This window comes from Apus apus, chromosome 19 (assembly GCF_020740795.1).
Source record: "Apus apus isolate bApuApu2 chromosome 19, bApuApu2.pri.cur, whole genome shotgun sequence".
Classification (NCBI taxonomy): Eukaryota; Metazoa; Chordata; class Aves; order Apodiformes; family Apodidae; genus Apus; species Apus apus.
In genome coordinates this window covers 10,495,724-10,512,779 of record NC_067300.1, presented here as the reverse complement: position 1 = coordinate 10,512,779, position 17,056 = coordinate 10,495,724, and the positions used below count along the sequence as shown (strand labels likewise).

At 36.7% G+C, this 17,056-nt stretch overlaps 1 protein-coding gene across 8 annotated transcripts in view; it reads left to right on the top strand.

Annotated features, from left to right (window-relative positions):
• The window catches only part of DENND1A (DENN domain containing 1A), a 194,478-nt gene that overhangs the window by 35,459 nt on the left and 141,963 nt on the right, over positions 1-17,056 (top strand). For all 8 annotated transcript variants that reach the window (XM_051636998.1, XM_051636990.1, XM_051636994.1 and 5 more), the window contains exons 4-5: positions 9,352-9,401; positions 14,202-14,321. In XM_051636998.1, coding sequence (XP_051492958.1) covers positions 9,352-9,401; positions 14,202-14,321 — 170 coding nt within the window. The remainder of the gene's footprint in view (positions 1-9,351; positions 9,402-14,201; positions 14,322-17,056) is intronic.

Genomic DNA, 17,056 nt, shown 5'->3' with positions numbered 1-17,056 from the left:
GACTAGCTTTAAAGCTCTTCCCCAGCCAGAAGCTTCCAAAGCTTTTCTCTCCAGCCATAAGGAGGATCTTGGTCCTGGCAATCAGACTTGGGAGAGGGCAAATCCCTGAATTGCGTCCATTCCTGGTATTTGATATCACTGTGCTGGGTGTATCTTAGCAATCATATTTAATTTTTAGGTAACAGTTCTGAAAGTGTTCTTCTGTTTTCTTTCAAGCATGGACGATGTAACTGTTTTTCTCATTTCTTCTCAGGAACGATGTATTTTGCTCAGTTGTTGGTTAGGATTCCCAGTCTGTAGCTTATTTCTTGCTAAGCACGTCACTAATGGGGAATTTATGATATGGAATGACTAAGAGTATGTGCTCTAATATTCTTTTTGGTAACCAGTGCAGGAAGAAATTTGAGTCCAATGTTATTCTTCCACACTTTTTAATGCTTTGAATTTCTATAAAAGATCTTGTCAGTGAAATGACTTAATATTACAGTGAGAAATGGTAGAATTTCTGTAATATGGAAATGGCAGAAAAGTGATCCTGAAGTGCTTCGTTGCACAAAGGCAGAGAAGTTTTTGGTGACAAATTCCTACCTTTACTTCTTAACCATAAAATTGTGCTATTTTTATTTAAAATATTTTCAACATGGCAAATTTCTTCATAACCTTCTTGTTGAGCAAAGGACAGGAGTTGATTTTTAATGATATTTACTATTTATTGAACAAAGGTTAGGGCTTTTTTTGTTTGTTTGTTTCATTCTTTTGGGTTTTTGTTTTTTGTTTGTTTGTTTTGTTTTTGTGGTTTTTTTTGTTGGTTGTTTATAACATCCTAGTGATTAATTTTTCCTTTGGTGTCTCTTGTGCCTGGATGCTGCAGGAGTGTATATGAAAATTTGCACCCAGCTAGAAGAGATTTCAATCCTTAAAAGCCAAAACTGGGGGTTTTGTTTTGTTTTTTCTACCATTGGAAAAATGAATCTCCTATTGTGGCCAACCTGCAGTGCAGATTTATAAAGGTGATACGTAGTTACATGGGCAGGATTTTATTTTAGGTTTTAATTTAGGTTTGGAGTTCTGGCCCTTCTCTTTTAAGGTATTATCTTTGTGTGAATGAAATCCTATGGTTTTCATTATCTGATTATAATAAAGATCAAATCTGGCCCAATCTTGTTGTGAGTGTGACTGAAAATCTCATTGGAATAGTCTCGTCAAAATAGTCTCCTATGATCATAAAGTTTGTATTTGATGAGCAGAGCTCATTTTCAGGTATTCCAGCAGATGCTGGTTTAGAGTATTTACTTGCATGTATTCTTAAAAAGATTGGGCAGTGGCTGGTGCAGAAGTGATTAACAAAGCATCATCTTGCCCATTTATGTAAACAGGGTATTTCTTTTGTGAACATGTCTTGTTAACTCTCCCTTGCAGACCTTTATTGGTGCTTCTTGAATAATTTGTTTAAACTATGCAGTACAGATTCCTTATTTTAGCACTAAGACTTACAAAGGCTTCTTTTAGCAGCCTTTAATTTTGTACTTATGTATGTGACATAGCCTGTGGCTGTGATCTCTACTGTGAATCTGCAGTTGTTTTGGGATGAAAGAAGAAGGCAGCTGGAAACTCAGTAGCTACATCTAGCTGTCTACCTAGAGAAGGCCTTGATTTCAAGTTTATCTAAACAAGCTCGACTAATCCCAACTATCTAGGGGGATCCACTGTCAAAACAAGCAGCATGGCCCTAAGGCAAACACAACCATACAGAAATGAAGGCTGGGACTTCCAATACTCCAATGACTGCCTACTGGAGGCTTTTTTTCCTGAAAGAGAGTAAGAGAGGTAGAATTTGCATAATGCCTTTTCATTGGAAACTTTTGGAAAGCTGACAGAGGTCCAGCTTATAGCTCTGTAGCCACAATACAGAGTCTATAGGAGAATCCTTGAATGACCTAACCATATTGAAAGAAAAAATGAAAGCATCGAAGTATAGCCAAGTGAGTGTGGAAAAGAGGGCTGCTGCATTGTCTAACATCTGCTCTACTTCTCGTTAGTTTTGTTCTTTGGTATTCTATGTGGACTTTGGAGAAACCTAAGACAGCCTAACATGAATCCTATAATCTTCCTTCTGAATATTTATGTAGTGTGCCAGCCTCTAAGCTGTCCTTTGCATCTTCCTACTTCCCCCTCATTTTCATGCTCTCAAATGAGGCCAACATTTCAAAAGCTAAATAAATGTTTGTGAATGTTTATAAAAGATTTGCATAAATTTGTTCTTGTTTGACAAAGATCACTTTTTTCTTATGCCAGTTCTGAAATTTTTTTAAGGTTTCAGTGCTTGTCTTGACAACAAAGTCCTGCCTCAGAGAACAATGATTGCTGATTAAGTGGGTATGCAGTTGTCGCTGAATAGAGAGCATTTCAGACCACGTCTAAACGGGCTACTCATCTTAAGCCAGAATTATAATATTTAACAAACGTTAACCAAGGTATACATTTAAAGATTTGTTTGATGCAGTGTACCTGTGCAATTAATCATGGTGTGAGGGATATGTGATTATCTTTTCACAGCTAATAGTTCACACCTAATTTTTCCTAGATGTGGAAGTGAAAATATTCCTCATTTTTAGTCCCTAAATGTTTAAAATCTATTTAATTCTATTAGTAATTAGGATTCTATCTTTCTGATATTGACATATCTGATCTTTATGAATTGATCAGTGTTTATGCATATAATTGGATCTCATTTTTTTATGCTTGTTGGTATAAATTTTCAAATTTTTTATGCTTTAAGACTGGAACAATTTTTCTTACGGCAATAGTTGTAGATTATTTTTTTTAGCATATTAGCTAAAATCTGTCTTAGAATAATGCTAAACACAAATTTTATTTAAGGGTTTTTAAATACATTTATTGGTGAGATCTCTTTGCAAAATTGCTTAAATTTTATTTCGGCTTTCATTTTTTTTTTTCCTGCTGGAAAAAAAAGTAGTAGTTGTTTCTGTTCTTTTGTTCTAATAGTTGAGAGCTTGAAGTTGTCATTAAGGCAAAAACTAGAGCTACTACTCTGACACAGTTTTTATCACATCTGCTAGGCCTGTGTCCCAGGAGGAGCTGTGCAGAGCAGTGAATTCAGCCTAGGCCCATTATCTGCTGTGTTTGCGTGTGTTGTAAAAGGAGTGAGACCTCAGGGAGGCTTGGAGCCTCCTCCCGTGTAATGTCCAAATCAGATTTGAAGGACTAGTGGCAGGAAAGCCTTGGCCTTGGGGTGTGAATTCTAAGAAACAGAGTCACAATTAGGTTTAAAAAATTCAGGGATTTTGAGCTTTATCTTGAAATATGTTTTTAGTAATGCAAGTAGAAAAGTTGCCCATCTGTGCACATATTTTGTATGTTTAAAATATTTAAATGATAACAGGCCTCAACATGCTTAGGAAATGCTCTTTATCTCATGCTATTCCTGATTTCAGGGTTGTGTATATATGTGTTGGGTTTTTTGTTTGTTTTTAAAAAGCAGCATTTCTCTGCGAGCGGTTGGTTACATTCAGTGAAACAGTGTTGATTTATGCTGGATATTGTTCCTCTTCTGAGCCTCATACAGGAAAAAGTGACTTTTGTAGAAGAAAAACCCTCCCCTAACTCAAGCCTTATAATTGTTAAAAAAGAGCTAATAGGCTTTTAGAGCACCAAAGAAATGGATGAACTAGTGCTCTAAACTGGTATTGCAATACTAGTAGAATTTTTAAAAGTGATAGAACTAATTTAAGGTAATTTAAATTAATGCTACTAAGCAAATTATGCCCCTGTTTTTTTGGGAAGAATATTCTTTTAAAGAATTTATTAAAATTAATTCTTAAAATATTTTGGCTATTATAAAAATCAGTTAGGTTCAGTACTGTTATAAAGTGTAAAAAGTTTCTATGATAAAATCAACAAAAGATGAAATTTGACATAAAATCATTGAGCAGGGATTTTTTAAAAAGAGCTTGTGTTGGATCAGTATTTAGAAACTAAAAAAAATCTTTAGAATCTAGAGAAATCTTGCTTTAAGTTTATTGTTCTTTGCTTTCTCTGCTTCGTCATCTCTCAAACTCAGCTTTTTGTTGTGGCTGTGACACTGGGTGCTGCTGAAATTGGGATGCTTCTGGTTTTAGCTGCATAATTACATGGCAGTTCACTGATGAGAATAATCTCCAATAGTAACTGTGGGAAGATTTGGTGTAAAATAATATAAGCTGATACTAATAATAAATGCAAGGTAAAATTTAAATTACAAAAATGCAAGATGTATTGATCTCTGTTACTTAGAGCTGTGCTGAAGTTAATGGCTGAATTTTGTGTGCTGACACTGCTCTACATTTATAGTCCTTAAAGTTTTGAAATGTGACTCCCTTTTCCGATCCATGGTAAGTAGCTGCTTTGTAAAATGTTTGAAGCAGTTAGCAAAACTTGTTTCTAAGGTGCTTAATATTCTGCAGAAAGATGTTCTCTTTTTCTAGGAAAATGTATATGAATTTCTGACCAACTCGGCATAACTAACGGAATTTGTGGTGGTCTAGATGGTCCAGTATTTTTCACCACCCTGTAAGTTTTAAATAGAGTTGTTGTCAGGTTTGAGTTGACTATTTGGGTGCGCTGGCAACTGTTTTGAATTCTTAAATTTTTTTGTTCCACAGCAGTAGATAATTTAATTAATCGTTAGCAGAAAGTTATTCAAAGAGATGAATTAAATGTAAGAGCAGTTTACAACTTTGTGGCTATAAGGTAGCTAAATGTACAACCCAGATTTCAAAATAATTGGACAACATTTTGCTTCAGTTAATGTCTTAGCACTCCCTTATGCTGTATTAGCATTTTTATAGTGTTTAGGCTTGATGTTGTTTCTGAGCAGAAATAAAATCCTCTCTAGGTTCTTGCTGCTCAGGGGGAGATCCCTCTACCTGGTCTCACTTCCCCTGCTGCTGAGGCTGCTGTCACTTCTCACTGCTTAACTCTCGCTGCTCTCCAGTGGCTTCTCCTTCCTTCATCAGTCTGGGGATGTGTTCTTGACACTCTCCTGGTGAACCTTCATGCAAAGAGGATGGATTTCATGTTTGTTTCATGGATTCAGATGGTATTGCAAGCTCTAAGATGAAAACTATTTGTATTTCCACCTGCTCTTTAGCATTTCACTTCCAGCCACCTCACATGTACTACCCCAGGTTTAAGATTGAGAAAATAAAACTGTCTTCATCTGTTCTATCACTGAGTTATCTCCTCTCTCCGTGGAAGACTTACCTTATTTGCTATGCTCCATTCTCTTGTAGTAGTTGAATTGCCCTCCTGTAAAAATGTATGTACTTTCTAAAATACGGTTGTGGGGTTTTGGATTGCTTTTTTTTGGTGTGTTTTTTTGTGTGGTTTTTTTCCCCCATGGTCCCCAGCTAAAGGCCTTATCCCTACTCTGAGTAGTCTTTGCAACTTCATCTTATTTTTCCTCAGGTTTCCCAATAGACTTCCAAATGCAGGCCCCCAACCTGTTGGTTTTTGTGTTGTATTGTTTCCCTTCTCTGACTCACATTAATATTTGAGTGTCTTGCATTAATCATTCATCATTTTTCACAGACCTCTGCCTTTATTTTAATTCCTTTTCTCTGCAACTCCTACTTAGACTTCTTGTTCTACTTTGAATGTTTGTTGCATTTTGTATCTAAGAGTAGGATGTTTGCAGCAGTCTGCATTAGACTGTCCATTTGTGTATCATTTTATGAGTGCAATATTATTTAATTGTAGCTGCAGCATGAGGTGTGTGTTACTGTTGGTCATTTGAGCAAGAGAAGTACAGCAATCCTGGATATTTAAGAGGCTCTGAAGTTGCTCCATTGACTTGGAAGCAGGAGCATACAGTGAAAGGTTTAAAAATAAAAATAAAAAAATAAATACTTGAATTAGACTACAACTTACATATTGAACTCACAAGTGAATATGCAAATTTTTTCAGCAATGCTGGGCTTTCTTTACTATTTCATCTTGATGTATAGATAATTCAGGACAAAAGCCAAGTGTGTATTGCTTTCCAAATGCTTTTAAAGTACCTCTTGTGGGTGTGTGTGGAGGAAATCCTTTTGGAGACTTCCTCACCTTCATAAATTGCTGTGTGACACAAAAGAGCCGAACACTCTGTTCCTGCCTCATTTGTTTTGAAAACTTTGCTACTGAAACCAAACTTAATCAATGAGCTCTGTGTTGTCTCCGATAAGTTATGTACTGGCTTTATTGATTGGGAAGGATTTTAGAAAACCCATGTGGGGTTTATAATGTCAGCAGTGTTTTGATTATGAAAAGAGTTGGAACCCTGGGACAAGGAGCCAGGTGGTGTATGTCCTAAAGCCACTGGTGACACGGCTGGGCTGAATCCCTCAGGGGACACAGTTCATGCCCTGCACTTTAACTGTGGTGACTGGCTGCTATAGATTCACTTTTTGCTCATTAAAATGTTAAAAATCAAACTGCATGTAAAAAGATTTTTGAAAATATAAACTTGGGGATTGATCCAGAGAAGTGGCATGTGATACCCTAGAGACGCTGGTTTCAGCTACTGGGTAATTTACACTTATCAGCTGTGTAAACTGGATTGTTTTGAGTTTTTTTTTCCTTTCTTCTTTTTAGGATGTTTTGCTTTAGAGGCTTTCATATAGGTTTTCCTTTAAGAAAATAGGCATTGGGGAATAATATGAAATCAGACTATTGATACTACCTGTGTGTTTCATGTCAGGTAAAATCATAACAAGGATTAGAAGATGCTGACATGGAGAGATTCTAGGTTTGCTTTTGTTACGGTGTTGGTTTCAAATCATAAAGAAGTGGTGCTTTCTTTCGGCCATAAGTAACCATCCACCTAAAGAGGTCTTGTAGGAAGGTGTGTATTATGTAGACATTGCTGATCTTTCGAACTGAACAGTATTTAAAGAAAAAGAAAAAAGGCATTACATCTATAGTAACAATCTTGCAACTTGAGCAAAAACAGAATAGTTTTGCAGTGATTGTATTTCTTACATGCAAAAAATCAGCAGTTTTGCTAATTAAAGCCAATCTTAGATGTGATTTTATTTTTTTAAGAGTGATAATTTAAAACTACATCTGTGGTTAACATGCACTAGTCTCAATTTTGTTACTAATAAATGAAGGCAGATAAGCATCATGAGTGGCAAATGATGTTCAATAACATAATAATGACACTGTAAAATCTTTCTTTAAAAGACCAGGCAATGCATAGTGGTACAGATTCAGGATATTGCCTTTTTAAGTTAAAACTTAATTTTCCGTGTTTAGGAAGCTGTAAATATCAAGAAACAGCTGCAAAGTAAGTTCTGAGTAATACACTATTATCCTACGATGACACATTGCTGAGGAGATGCTGAAGCATTTTATTGTGTGAATGTTTTTGCTTACAGTTAAAGTAATTATTTAAGCTATCAAAATAATTGAGATAATATATTCTGCCATTTTGAGGTGACTGATTACTTGGTATATTTTAACTCTCTTGCATTTCAGAATCCTACGTAGCAGCTAGATGGCTTTGTTTCTGAAAAATAGATGTACAGTCATTATTTTGAGGACAATTTGTATTGATAAGGTTGATACAAATATGGGCACTTTACTCTCCTGCGATTATAATTTTGATTCTTTTAAAATTATTTTTCTGTGTGTTTGTTTGGTTTTTTTAACATTTTATGCATTGAGGTTTCAGTTGTGGGTAAAGGACAACTGCGTAATAGTTAAAAGTTTTGAAGGTGTAGTTTTTGTGCATAAGCACAGTTGTTCAGCAGACAGTTGATCCTCGTGAAAGTTGGTGAGATTCTGCACGGGGTGAATCCGGACACATTAATGAGGCCTTTGCTATCACGGTGTTATTTTGTATGCAAATATATATTTCTCTAGAGCTTACTCTGAAACATGTACAGGTCCTTTCCAAGTTTCGTCCTGAAATTGAAAGGAGTATACTTCTTTGCTTTACATGGCATTCTTCGATAGATCCTTCCTTGCTCTTTAAAAACAGGAGGTTGTTAAATAATCTATCAATAAACTGTCAAAAAGTCAAAGTTTCCATATCTGTTTCTGCCTGAAATCTTAAGAAGTTCTTACATTTTAGTTGTCAAGAAACCAATGGGATGTGCTTGTTTGAATTATGTAGGAGGAACATGTTCTTGCAAGGGAGTCAATATGTTTTCTGCTTCATTAAATAGGTTATTAGATTGATGCAGTTTATTTGTTGAAGGATGGCATTGGCTTTAGAAATAAATGAAGCAGGAAGCACCAGTTCAGTTATTGACAATAATTTATTACTATTGGTGAGAAAAGTGTTGAATTGATCAGAGGGTTTGTCATTTAATCAGGGTTATCTTCTTTCAGCTGAAAGCAGAAATGTAATTTACATTTTGGGTCCTGAGATATTTAAGTGTGAAGGAGAATGTGCAATGATAGTAAAGGTCTGCAAACTGGGAAGGCCTTTAGGATGGGTTGTGGATTACAGAGTTCAAACTTTGAATATATAGAACAAGGTAATTTAAATTGATTACTTTAGTCTATGAACATAACCAGGTTTGAGACTGAAATGTTTCTTGTTTGGCCTCTTTAATGACTGTATTTTTTTTAAACTGTAAATTTGAAAATGATTAATTTCTCTGCTAATCATATTATCAGCTTTCATATTCATGTTTTTTATTTGATATGCAAAGGTTATGCCCAAGTTTCTCTGTCTGTGGTGCTGATTTGCAACATTTAGAAAACGATTTCTAAGTTAAACAACACATTAATTTTAATACATATTATTTTGATCAGATTTTAAACACTCAGTTTTCTTTCTAATAGCATTAGGCAATGTTGTACATTCCTTCTATGAAACCTATTGCCTTTATCTTTTGTTATTTATCTTGCTGATGTTAGGAGGTATTCTCTAATCCCCCAGACCTCTGTTCCTAGGTAACAGTCAAAAGCTGTGCCAGCAGAAGTGGTCCTGCCAGGCCAAACCCATGTGGTTTGGTGTTATTCACTATGATCCATATGGTCAGGGTAGAGACTGTCCCTAGAGAGGTGTTAACACTCAACAACCCAACCTCCTCCTGCTCTTTGGAGAATTGTTGGATGGCTCCTGCTGCCTGCCCATGTGTGAATCTTGATTAATTTTTCATTTTTAATGAAGTTTGATCATGTTTATTATTTCACATGATTGACTGCCTGGTACTCCTTCCGTGTAATTGATAAAGCCCATATTTCTTCATCTGTCTCTTATTTCTTCAGGGCAAAGTTGTGAAATTGTGTGATGTGGTTAATATTAGATTTATTGGTCCCAACAGATGTATAAATTATCTCTTTTTCTCTCCACAGGAAGTTCTACAGACTTTGACCAAGTTTTGTTTCCCCTTCTATGTGGACAGGTAGTGTTAGCTTTTCAAACTTTACAAGAAAATAAGCTTGTCAATAAAACCACTGTAGAAAATAAAAACCATACCATTCTTAATGTTCTGTCTGCTTGACTGTGATTTAAAGCACCCAAGTGCAAAATTATAGTCTTAGAATCACTTTTTCCTGGGGTTTTTATGGGCACCTTGAAAACAAAACAAAACAAAAAAAAAGATGTAGAAGTTTGAGCTGTTCAGTGGGGGCTGTAAGGACACATTTTGGTTTCTTTTATGTAATGCTTGGATGTGAAAATGCTTAGGTAATAAATAATTGTCAAGTACACATATTAATATCAAAGCTTTGTGTGTGTATGTATTTTCTTTCTTAGTTGCCAAAATGTGGGCAGAATAATTAATTAAGTGCTTTACATTTAGAGGATTCTTGATCTTGTTGGAGTGCTGGTGGTTTACTTGGTGGCTACTTAATGTGACCAGGTATTGCCAGTGTCTCTGCAATACCTGATTTGTACATTAAAAGAGAAACTGAATATCCTGGGCTGTCAACATGAAACTTAACCAGTGCTTGTAGACCCAAATGATACTTAAAAGCCACAGATACTTCTTATATTTTGGAATTTCTGTCCTTTCCTATGACAGGGACTGGAGAAGTACTTATATGTTTTCTCATGTATGTGTTTCTACTAGAAATATTTAAGCTTTGTATGTGTAGGTGTATTGTACCTAGGGGCTTTGTCTGTTTTGGTGGTGTTTTTTGGTGTTGTGTTTGGTTAGTTTTTTTTTTAATTTTCCCCAGTAATACAGCGTTTTGAAAGATAAGAACACTGAAAACCTATATGCAGTGCAAATGAGGACATAATGAAAAGTAATTTCCACTTCTGGATTCACTTGTTTGACTGAATATCACAAACTGTCACTGAAAAGACTGTAAACCAAACATTTTGAACATAAAGGAGGGATTGTAACCCATCACATTCTGAATAATTTAAAATTAAAAATAGACTTTCAATAATCCAGAAAGTCAAGGATGCCCCAAGTTAAGGATCAGGCAGCTGAATATGTGTGCTGCTTCTTAATGTAAAAATACACACGCACACACAAATGTACAGGGGTGTGCACAGGTGTATATAGGAATAAATACTTGTATAGTCCCCTATGGTGTAAATTTGACTGAGCTTTGAACCATGTGTGGGAATTAACCCGCCAGTAACAACAAGATAAACAGTCTGAAATCACTGAGTGCAAATGAATTGAATGTGACTATGACAGAGAAAAATACAGTTCATCTGAAATGCAAAACATTCTGCATCTTTTAGCTACTTCAAGTTGAGAACCAGTCAAATACCTGTTCTGAGAGGCTATTTCTGGAAGTCAACAAGTGATGAATTTGCATTAGTTGGTCTTTTAGTTCCCTATCACTGTTAACCAAATACTATTTATTTATACATTTCTTACATTACATTTAAAATAAAGTTATTTAAAGTAGTGGGCAGGTAGCTCCATAATGAAATTATCTCAGGCAATGGCTTAATATTCTCCTTAGTCGTCTCAGTAAATACTTGTTCTACTTTGACACAAAAAGAAATTGCTTCCAGAAGAAATACTGCCTTCAGTTACATGTCAGAAAGGTCCTTACAGTCGTGTCTTACAGAGTCGACTAGCACTCTCTAGTGGGATTTTATCCCTCTGTGTGCCTGGAAAGTGGTATTTTGGATCAGTTCTCCAGTTACTGTACTTCTTAGTCCTCAGAGTTTTGTTTTACTATATATTGTTTTGTTCATTTTGAACAAAAAAGAGAAAAACACTGAAGTGGTTTCAGTAAAGGCCTTCCAAGTACCTGGGTACTATTCCCAGTGAACTGGGTTGCCTTGTTGGCTGTGACAATTGTAGTATGAGAATCTCTCTGCAATGTTGAAGGGTTTTAAAATTCTTGTTCTTAATATAACAGTGGAGATACTGGCTTATTGTTCAAATAACTTAGGAACATGAGATAATACCTTCTATTGGGAGAATACTCTGTGTAGGACATCTCTTCAAGATCGGTGCAAAAAAAATCAGTATGAATTATGATGGAGATACTGATTAAAATGATCAGAATTGCCTGGTCACTAATGAAGAGACACTACTTTTCCTTCCACTGACTTGGAGCCCAAAGTAGCATTATCAGTCATAGAACCTGAAGATGTACTATTGCTTCTGCCAGATCACAGCTTCAAATGATGATGGGACACCAAGGCATTGAGGCTATTAAAGATCTTTTGCATATCTGATTGTTTTCTGTGCTGAAGGTTTTGGCACTTACTGACACAGGCTTATATATATAGTTGCCAGTCATCAAAAATCATCTGGGACTGGTTGCCCCTTTCTTTAGGCAAGTGGACCACTCTACTCTTAGGGTTGCATAATCAAGGCAGAGGCTATTCTCCAACTGAAGAACTCCACCTCAGTCACATCATTTTTTGTCTAGATTAATCAGGTTTAGATAGAGCTAGTGATGGGGGATTTTTAAGAAATCACTCATCTTCTCTCCCCTTCCCTCCAACCCTAGCTGCTATCTGCCCACTTAAAGAAGAGATTTATGGTGCTTCCATCGTGTTGGGCTCTAAATAGACCTTCTTCCCATTTGGAAGTAGAGCTATGAATCTCAAGTATTGGTATTGAGATCTTAGGAAAAGCACTTTTTACATTGGGAAGTTTATCCTTCCACGTGGATTAGGAAAGGAAGTTTATCCTTTCCACAATGGAAACTTGAACAAGACCAATCAGACACATTCAGTTTCTGCAAATGTAGGAATCTTTAGGTTTGCTTTGGAGGAGCTTCCCAGTTTGTCACACTTGTTTAATAAACAAGCTTCTCCCTGCTGCAAATGAAGCATGTTTTTTTTCCCCTTTTCCATAATTTTAATTGTCAGCTAGAATACTATTTCTCACACATGGTCTGCTCTCAACCTTGTTAAAATTAAGCATATAATCCCCCTTTAAAACACCATACTAAAATCACCATAGTAACATTACTTCGAAGCTTTACAGATAAAACACAACACCAGTCAGGGATTTTTTGATACCCCCAGCAGCTCGGCACGGTTTATGGAAGTAGTTACTCTGCTGACATTTAGAATTCTGTAGGATGATCATTCTTAGGCTATCTAATTCTCAGGCTACTGAAATGTTTTTAAGTATCTGTCTTGTTCATCTGTGAATTTGGAGCACTTTTTTGTCTTCATCACTGCTTGTTTTTCCTTCCCTGTTTGGAATCCACTGAAAGATTCCTTTTCTAAGCTGGACAGTGACATCTTTCCAATCCTCATCCACCTAATTTCTTTTTCTCTAGGCACTGAGTGTATCATCTCCCACATAAATTGTTTTTTGCGTGTTATGTGGCATCATTTAAGAGAACATTTGCTCACTTTCAAGCTTGTGACTGTTAGATGGCCGTGAATTTAATGGGTTTTGTTGTTCCTTTGGTAGGACTGACTTGTGAAGACACACATATAAGTTCAAGTTAGTTTTCTTAGTAAACCTAAAATAAACTAGAGCATAACCTGAAATACATGTTAATTTCATATTATTATGAGGTCTCAAATATATTTAAAATTGGATGAAAAGTCCTCTAATAAGTACATTAGTTGCAGCTTCACCACTAAATGTCAAAATTTCTGTTAAACAGTGAAACTCCATTTCTACTAAGTGGGAGGTGAACAGGGCTTGGTTTAGATGCAGTCTGCCATCCCTGTACAGAAGTGTTTGATTAACTTCAGACAAATGTGTTAATATCTCAAGAATGTCTTTAATTTTGCTAATAAATAGCATTCAGAAAGTGCTGTGCTTTAAATGTAAAGCATCTGATTTTGACCGTGTCTTAATATTTTGAGTATCACCTGTTAGGGGTAAATTGCAGATGTAAATTAGCGTGTTTTTAGTGACGTGAATTTTGAAATGCTGAGATTTGGGCTTTTGTCTGTTTTGATGGTTTGGTTCTTGTTTTTTGTGTTTTTGTTTGGTGTTTTGTTTTGTTGGTTGTGGCTTTTTGTTTTGTTTTCCAAAACCATTTCTCCGCTTTGGGCAAGTTTTCCTACCATGACCCTTTCCACTGCGCTGGGAGTGGAGGAAGCCAGCATCTCATAATGCCATCGGTTCACTTGTGATGTACTTGAAGAGCTGTTAAGATCTCACAGATGAGAAAAATTAGTCTTAATTTTGAAAAATCATGTTAAAGTCCTACAAAATTAATTTTATGGTCATGGTTGTAATTATCACAGTGTGCTTTTGAGTCTAGTTTATCCTTTCTGCCTTTGCACACTATTCTAGTCTTTCTTTTATGTATTGCGTAGCTGCTAGAGTCATCTGGCATGGTTCTAGTTGCTGAATGTTTTGGAAAGATCTATCTGGAAAATGTGCAAAATTGGTAGATGGATAATAAAGCTTCTACAAGTCAATACCTAAGTGTTGAAGAAGCTCAGCATGTTATTAAGCATCTTGTTCTTGGAGTAAACCACTTCTGAAATATAGAGTAATAAAAATATTTTGGGTTATATAAGAGTGTACAGCATTGAAGATGGTTGGTAGTCATAGCCATTTTCATTTAAAGAGGAATGCATTTTTTGTGTCCTCCCACACTTACAAAACCTCAAAGCCCTTCTCCCTCAACAAGGAATTGACATATTTAGCTTTCTAGAGAGTGTATACTCTCAAAGTTAATTTCTCAAAAAAAACTCTGCTGAAAGAGGAAGTGTTGTAGGTTCAATGACTTACACTAGATACTTTGACACAGAGTTAGCTCAGCATTAATTTTTTCCTCTTTACTCTCTTTATTTTCAGCCATGCAGTTAACCAAGTGGGGCAGAACTTTACATTTGTGCTTACAGACATTGACAGCAAACAGAGGTTTGGATTCTGTCGCTTATCTTCTGGGGCCAAGAGCTGCTTCTGTATCTTAAGGTAGGTCTGTGGTTTGGCTTTTGGCTGACTCTAGGGAACAGTGTTTGACTTTGCTGTGTTGCACTGCAATTATAATTTCCAGCTGTTCAAGATTATTCTCCTATCTGGTCCTCGAAGTCACTGCTCTTCTGCAGAAGTGAAGCAAAATATCTTGCACTTTGAGTTCCTCTGCAGATAACTGTATTTGTTTGTTGTTAATGTTCTTGAGTTAACAGTGTGGAAAAGAAAAAAGGCTCTTTGCAGTAATTTGATATGACATAGCATGATGGCAGCTGTTATCTTTAGCTGTCACAACTGATCTTGTTAAGATGTTTTGTGGACATTTGTATATGCAAGTTTTATTAACAAAGCATCTGTTGGTAACTGAGAGAATGTCACTGGTGCTCTCTGCATCCTCAAAGTTTTAATGTATGAGCTATACTCTGTCCTGTGGAGGGCTTTGTGAAGTTTGTCATAAAAGAGACTATTAGTGGAAGTTGGAAGCAAGGAGGCTCTATCAAAATAGTTTTTTATGACCTCACACAGACATGTTGGAATACAGGCTGTAATTTTCTTTTTCTATTTGCTGCAAAAAATAATGCAGTAAAATCAGTTTTAATATCTAAGTAATATATTAGTTCCATCACAAACTTCTACAGACTGAAGGTTTCCACATGGCACCTGGGCTATCTTGTTTTCAGCAACAAACAGTGGTCTGTCTTCTACTGTTTGCATGTTCCTGAGAAACTGGGAGGTTTGGAGCAATGTCCCAGGTAAAGATAACTTGGAGTTACCTGTATGAACTGCCACCTAGGTGACTGAGCAATTGCTGAGGCAATGAAAAATGAGGATGATTTCCTTTGTTGTAGACATCGGTCTCAGTCATCTCTGGTTTGCTTTTCATGTGAGAGAATCCAGTGTAAGAACAAGAACTTGTCTTCATTCCACAAGTACTGTGTGTTGCATGTGACAGAACAGACCTTCTGTGAACATGTTATTGAGCATGGCCCCTCTACAGCACTTCAGGAATTATGTTTCACAATGTAAGAGCACCTACGAAGAGCAAGAACACATCTCATTTAATTGGTTGCATACAACAATGCCATGGAATACGTCTTGGCTTGAAGTACGTGTTTGAGCCGAGCGTGTCTGTGCCGTTTGTGCCGGCGCTGGGCTGGTGGAGACACCACGGATTTGTTGCCTTCAGCGCTACCCTGACAGCAGTGATCTGCTAACTGGGCCTGCATTGAAGAAACCCAGTATTTGGTGAAATGGTTGTGAAATTTACCAAAGTTACCAATGAGTTGTGTGGGAGGCAGGGTGACAGGTGTCTACTCAGTATCTCCATTCTTTTTTTCTGCAGTAGACATTTCAACTCCTAGTAGCTATGGCAGCTGAGCAATATGGGTCGTTCCCCAGGACCAGGGAGGTATTTCCTTAGCTCTTTCCCTGTAGCTGCTGCCCTGTGTGGTTGGGATGCTGATTCACTCATGTGGGAAGTGTCTGGTTACATAAGGTAACTTTTCCTGATTCATAACAAATTAAAGGGGGGACACAGTTTTAAAAGAAAATCTGAATGAGGAGTAGTATAAGTCCCTTCTTGATCTCTCCTGGATAAGAGTTCTTTGCTGTCAGCTCCCTTATGTTGAGAGAATGCCAGGAAGAAATGGAGGAGTTATGTTGTAGTCAAATGCCTTCTGCTTCAACTCATAACCAAAAAAAACACAACCCAACAAAAAAGAGAATAATTTCAGCGCAGTTACCAGTTACAGCAGTGGATGAATTAGGCCTCTTCACTTCATTCCTATTGCTGTTTCCAGGACTGCAGCTCCCGTTATCAATGTGAATCTTCTCAGTGTCCTTCATGAATTAAAGCATGCTGCATGGTAAATGAATGGGTCAAAACATGCTGAAAAATGAGAGAATGATACAAAAAGTCAAATTAGAATGAAAAGAATGTTTGTTTTTAAATTAGACTTGGATGACAGCAAGTTTCAGGTATTCCTTGCTGTGCTCAGCAGTAATGTAAGAATTAAGCAATACTGATTATTATTAGAGATGATACTGATGTATTTATCAGTTAGATTTTTATGGGTCTGGCCGTGGTAAAATGGTTTGGAGGTAGAAAATCATCACACGTTTAGACTCACTGAAGAGAAACTAGAGAAAGGGAAATTCTTTTCACTCAACCAGTGCTTTAAAAAGTTTCCCCAGAGGTCTGGAGGTAAAGTTTGAAGTTGAGACAATACTCAGAGGGCCAGAAGTCAGGGTCTGACTTTGACTTTTAAAGTAACCTGGAAACTTTTTCATGTGGATACCAAGTACAGTAAGACAGTTCTTGGAGTTGGATAGTAGTAAAGTTATCCATATGATTGTGGCTCTTGTGGCAGGCAGAAGGGCAGTCCCATTTTACAGAGTAACCATTTAGTTCTTTTAACCAGTCATGTTCAGATTTGCTTTCAAGACAGTTTTCCTAGTTTTGCTCCTGCTGTGGATGGCTTCACAGAGATTTACAGAAATCTTTTATTAACATTAAAAACTGCATCTTCTAGGTGTTTTTCTTTTACTGTAGCACCACTGAGTGCATCTCTTATTCCGTTTCCTCTTTTCTTCACTGGATTTCTAGCTAATCATGAAACCACAACGATCAATTACCGTGTGTACAGGGAGTTGCACAGCTCTCTGGAGCAGTGACTGACTCCTTTCTGCAGTTCAGACAGCAGAGGGCGGACAGAAGCACAAAACGAGTGTCCCCA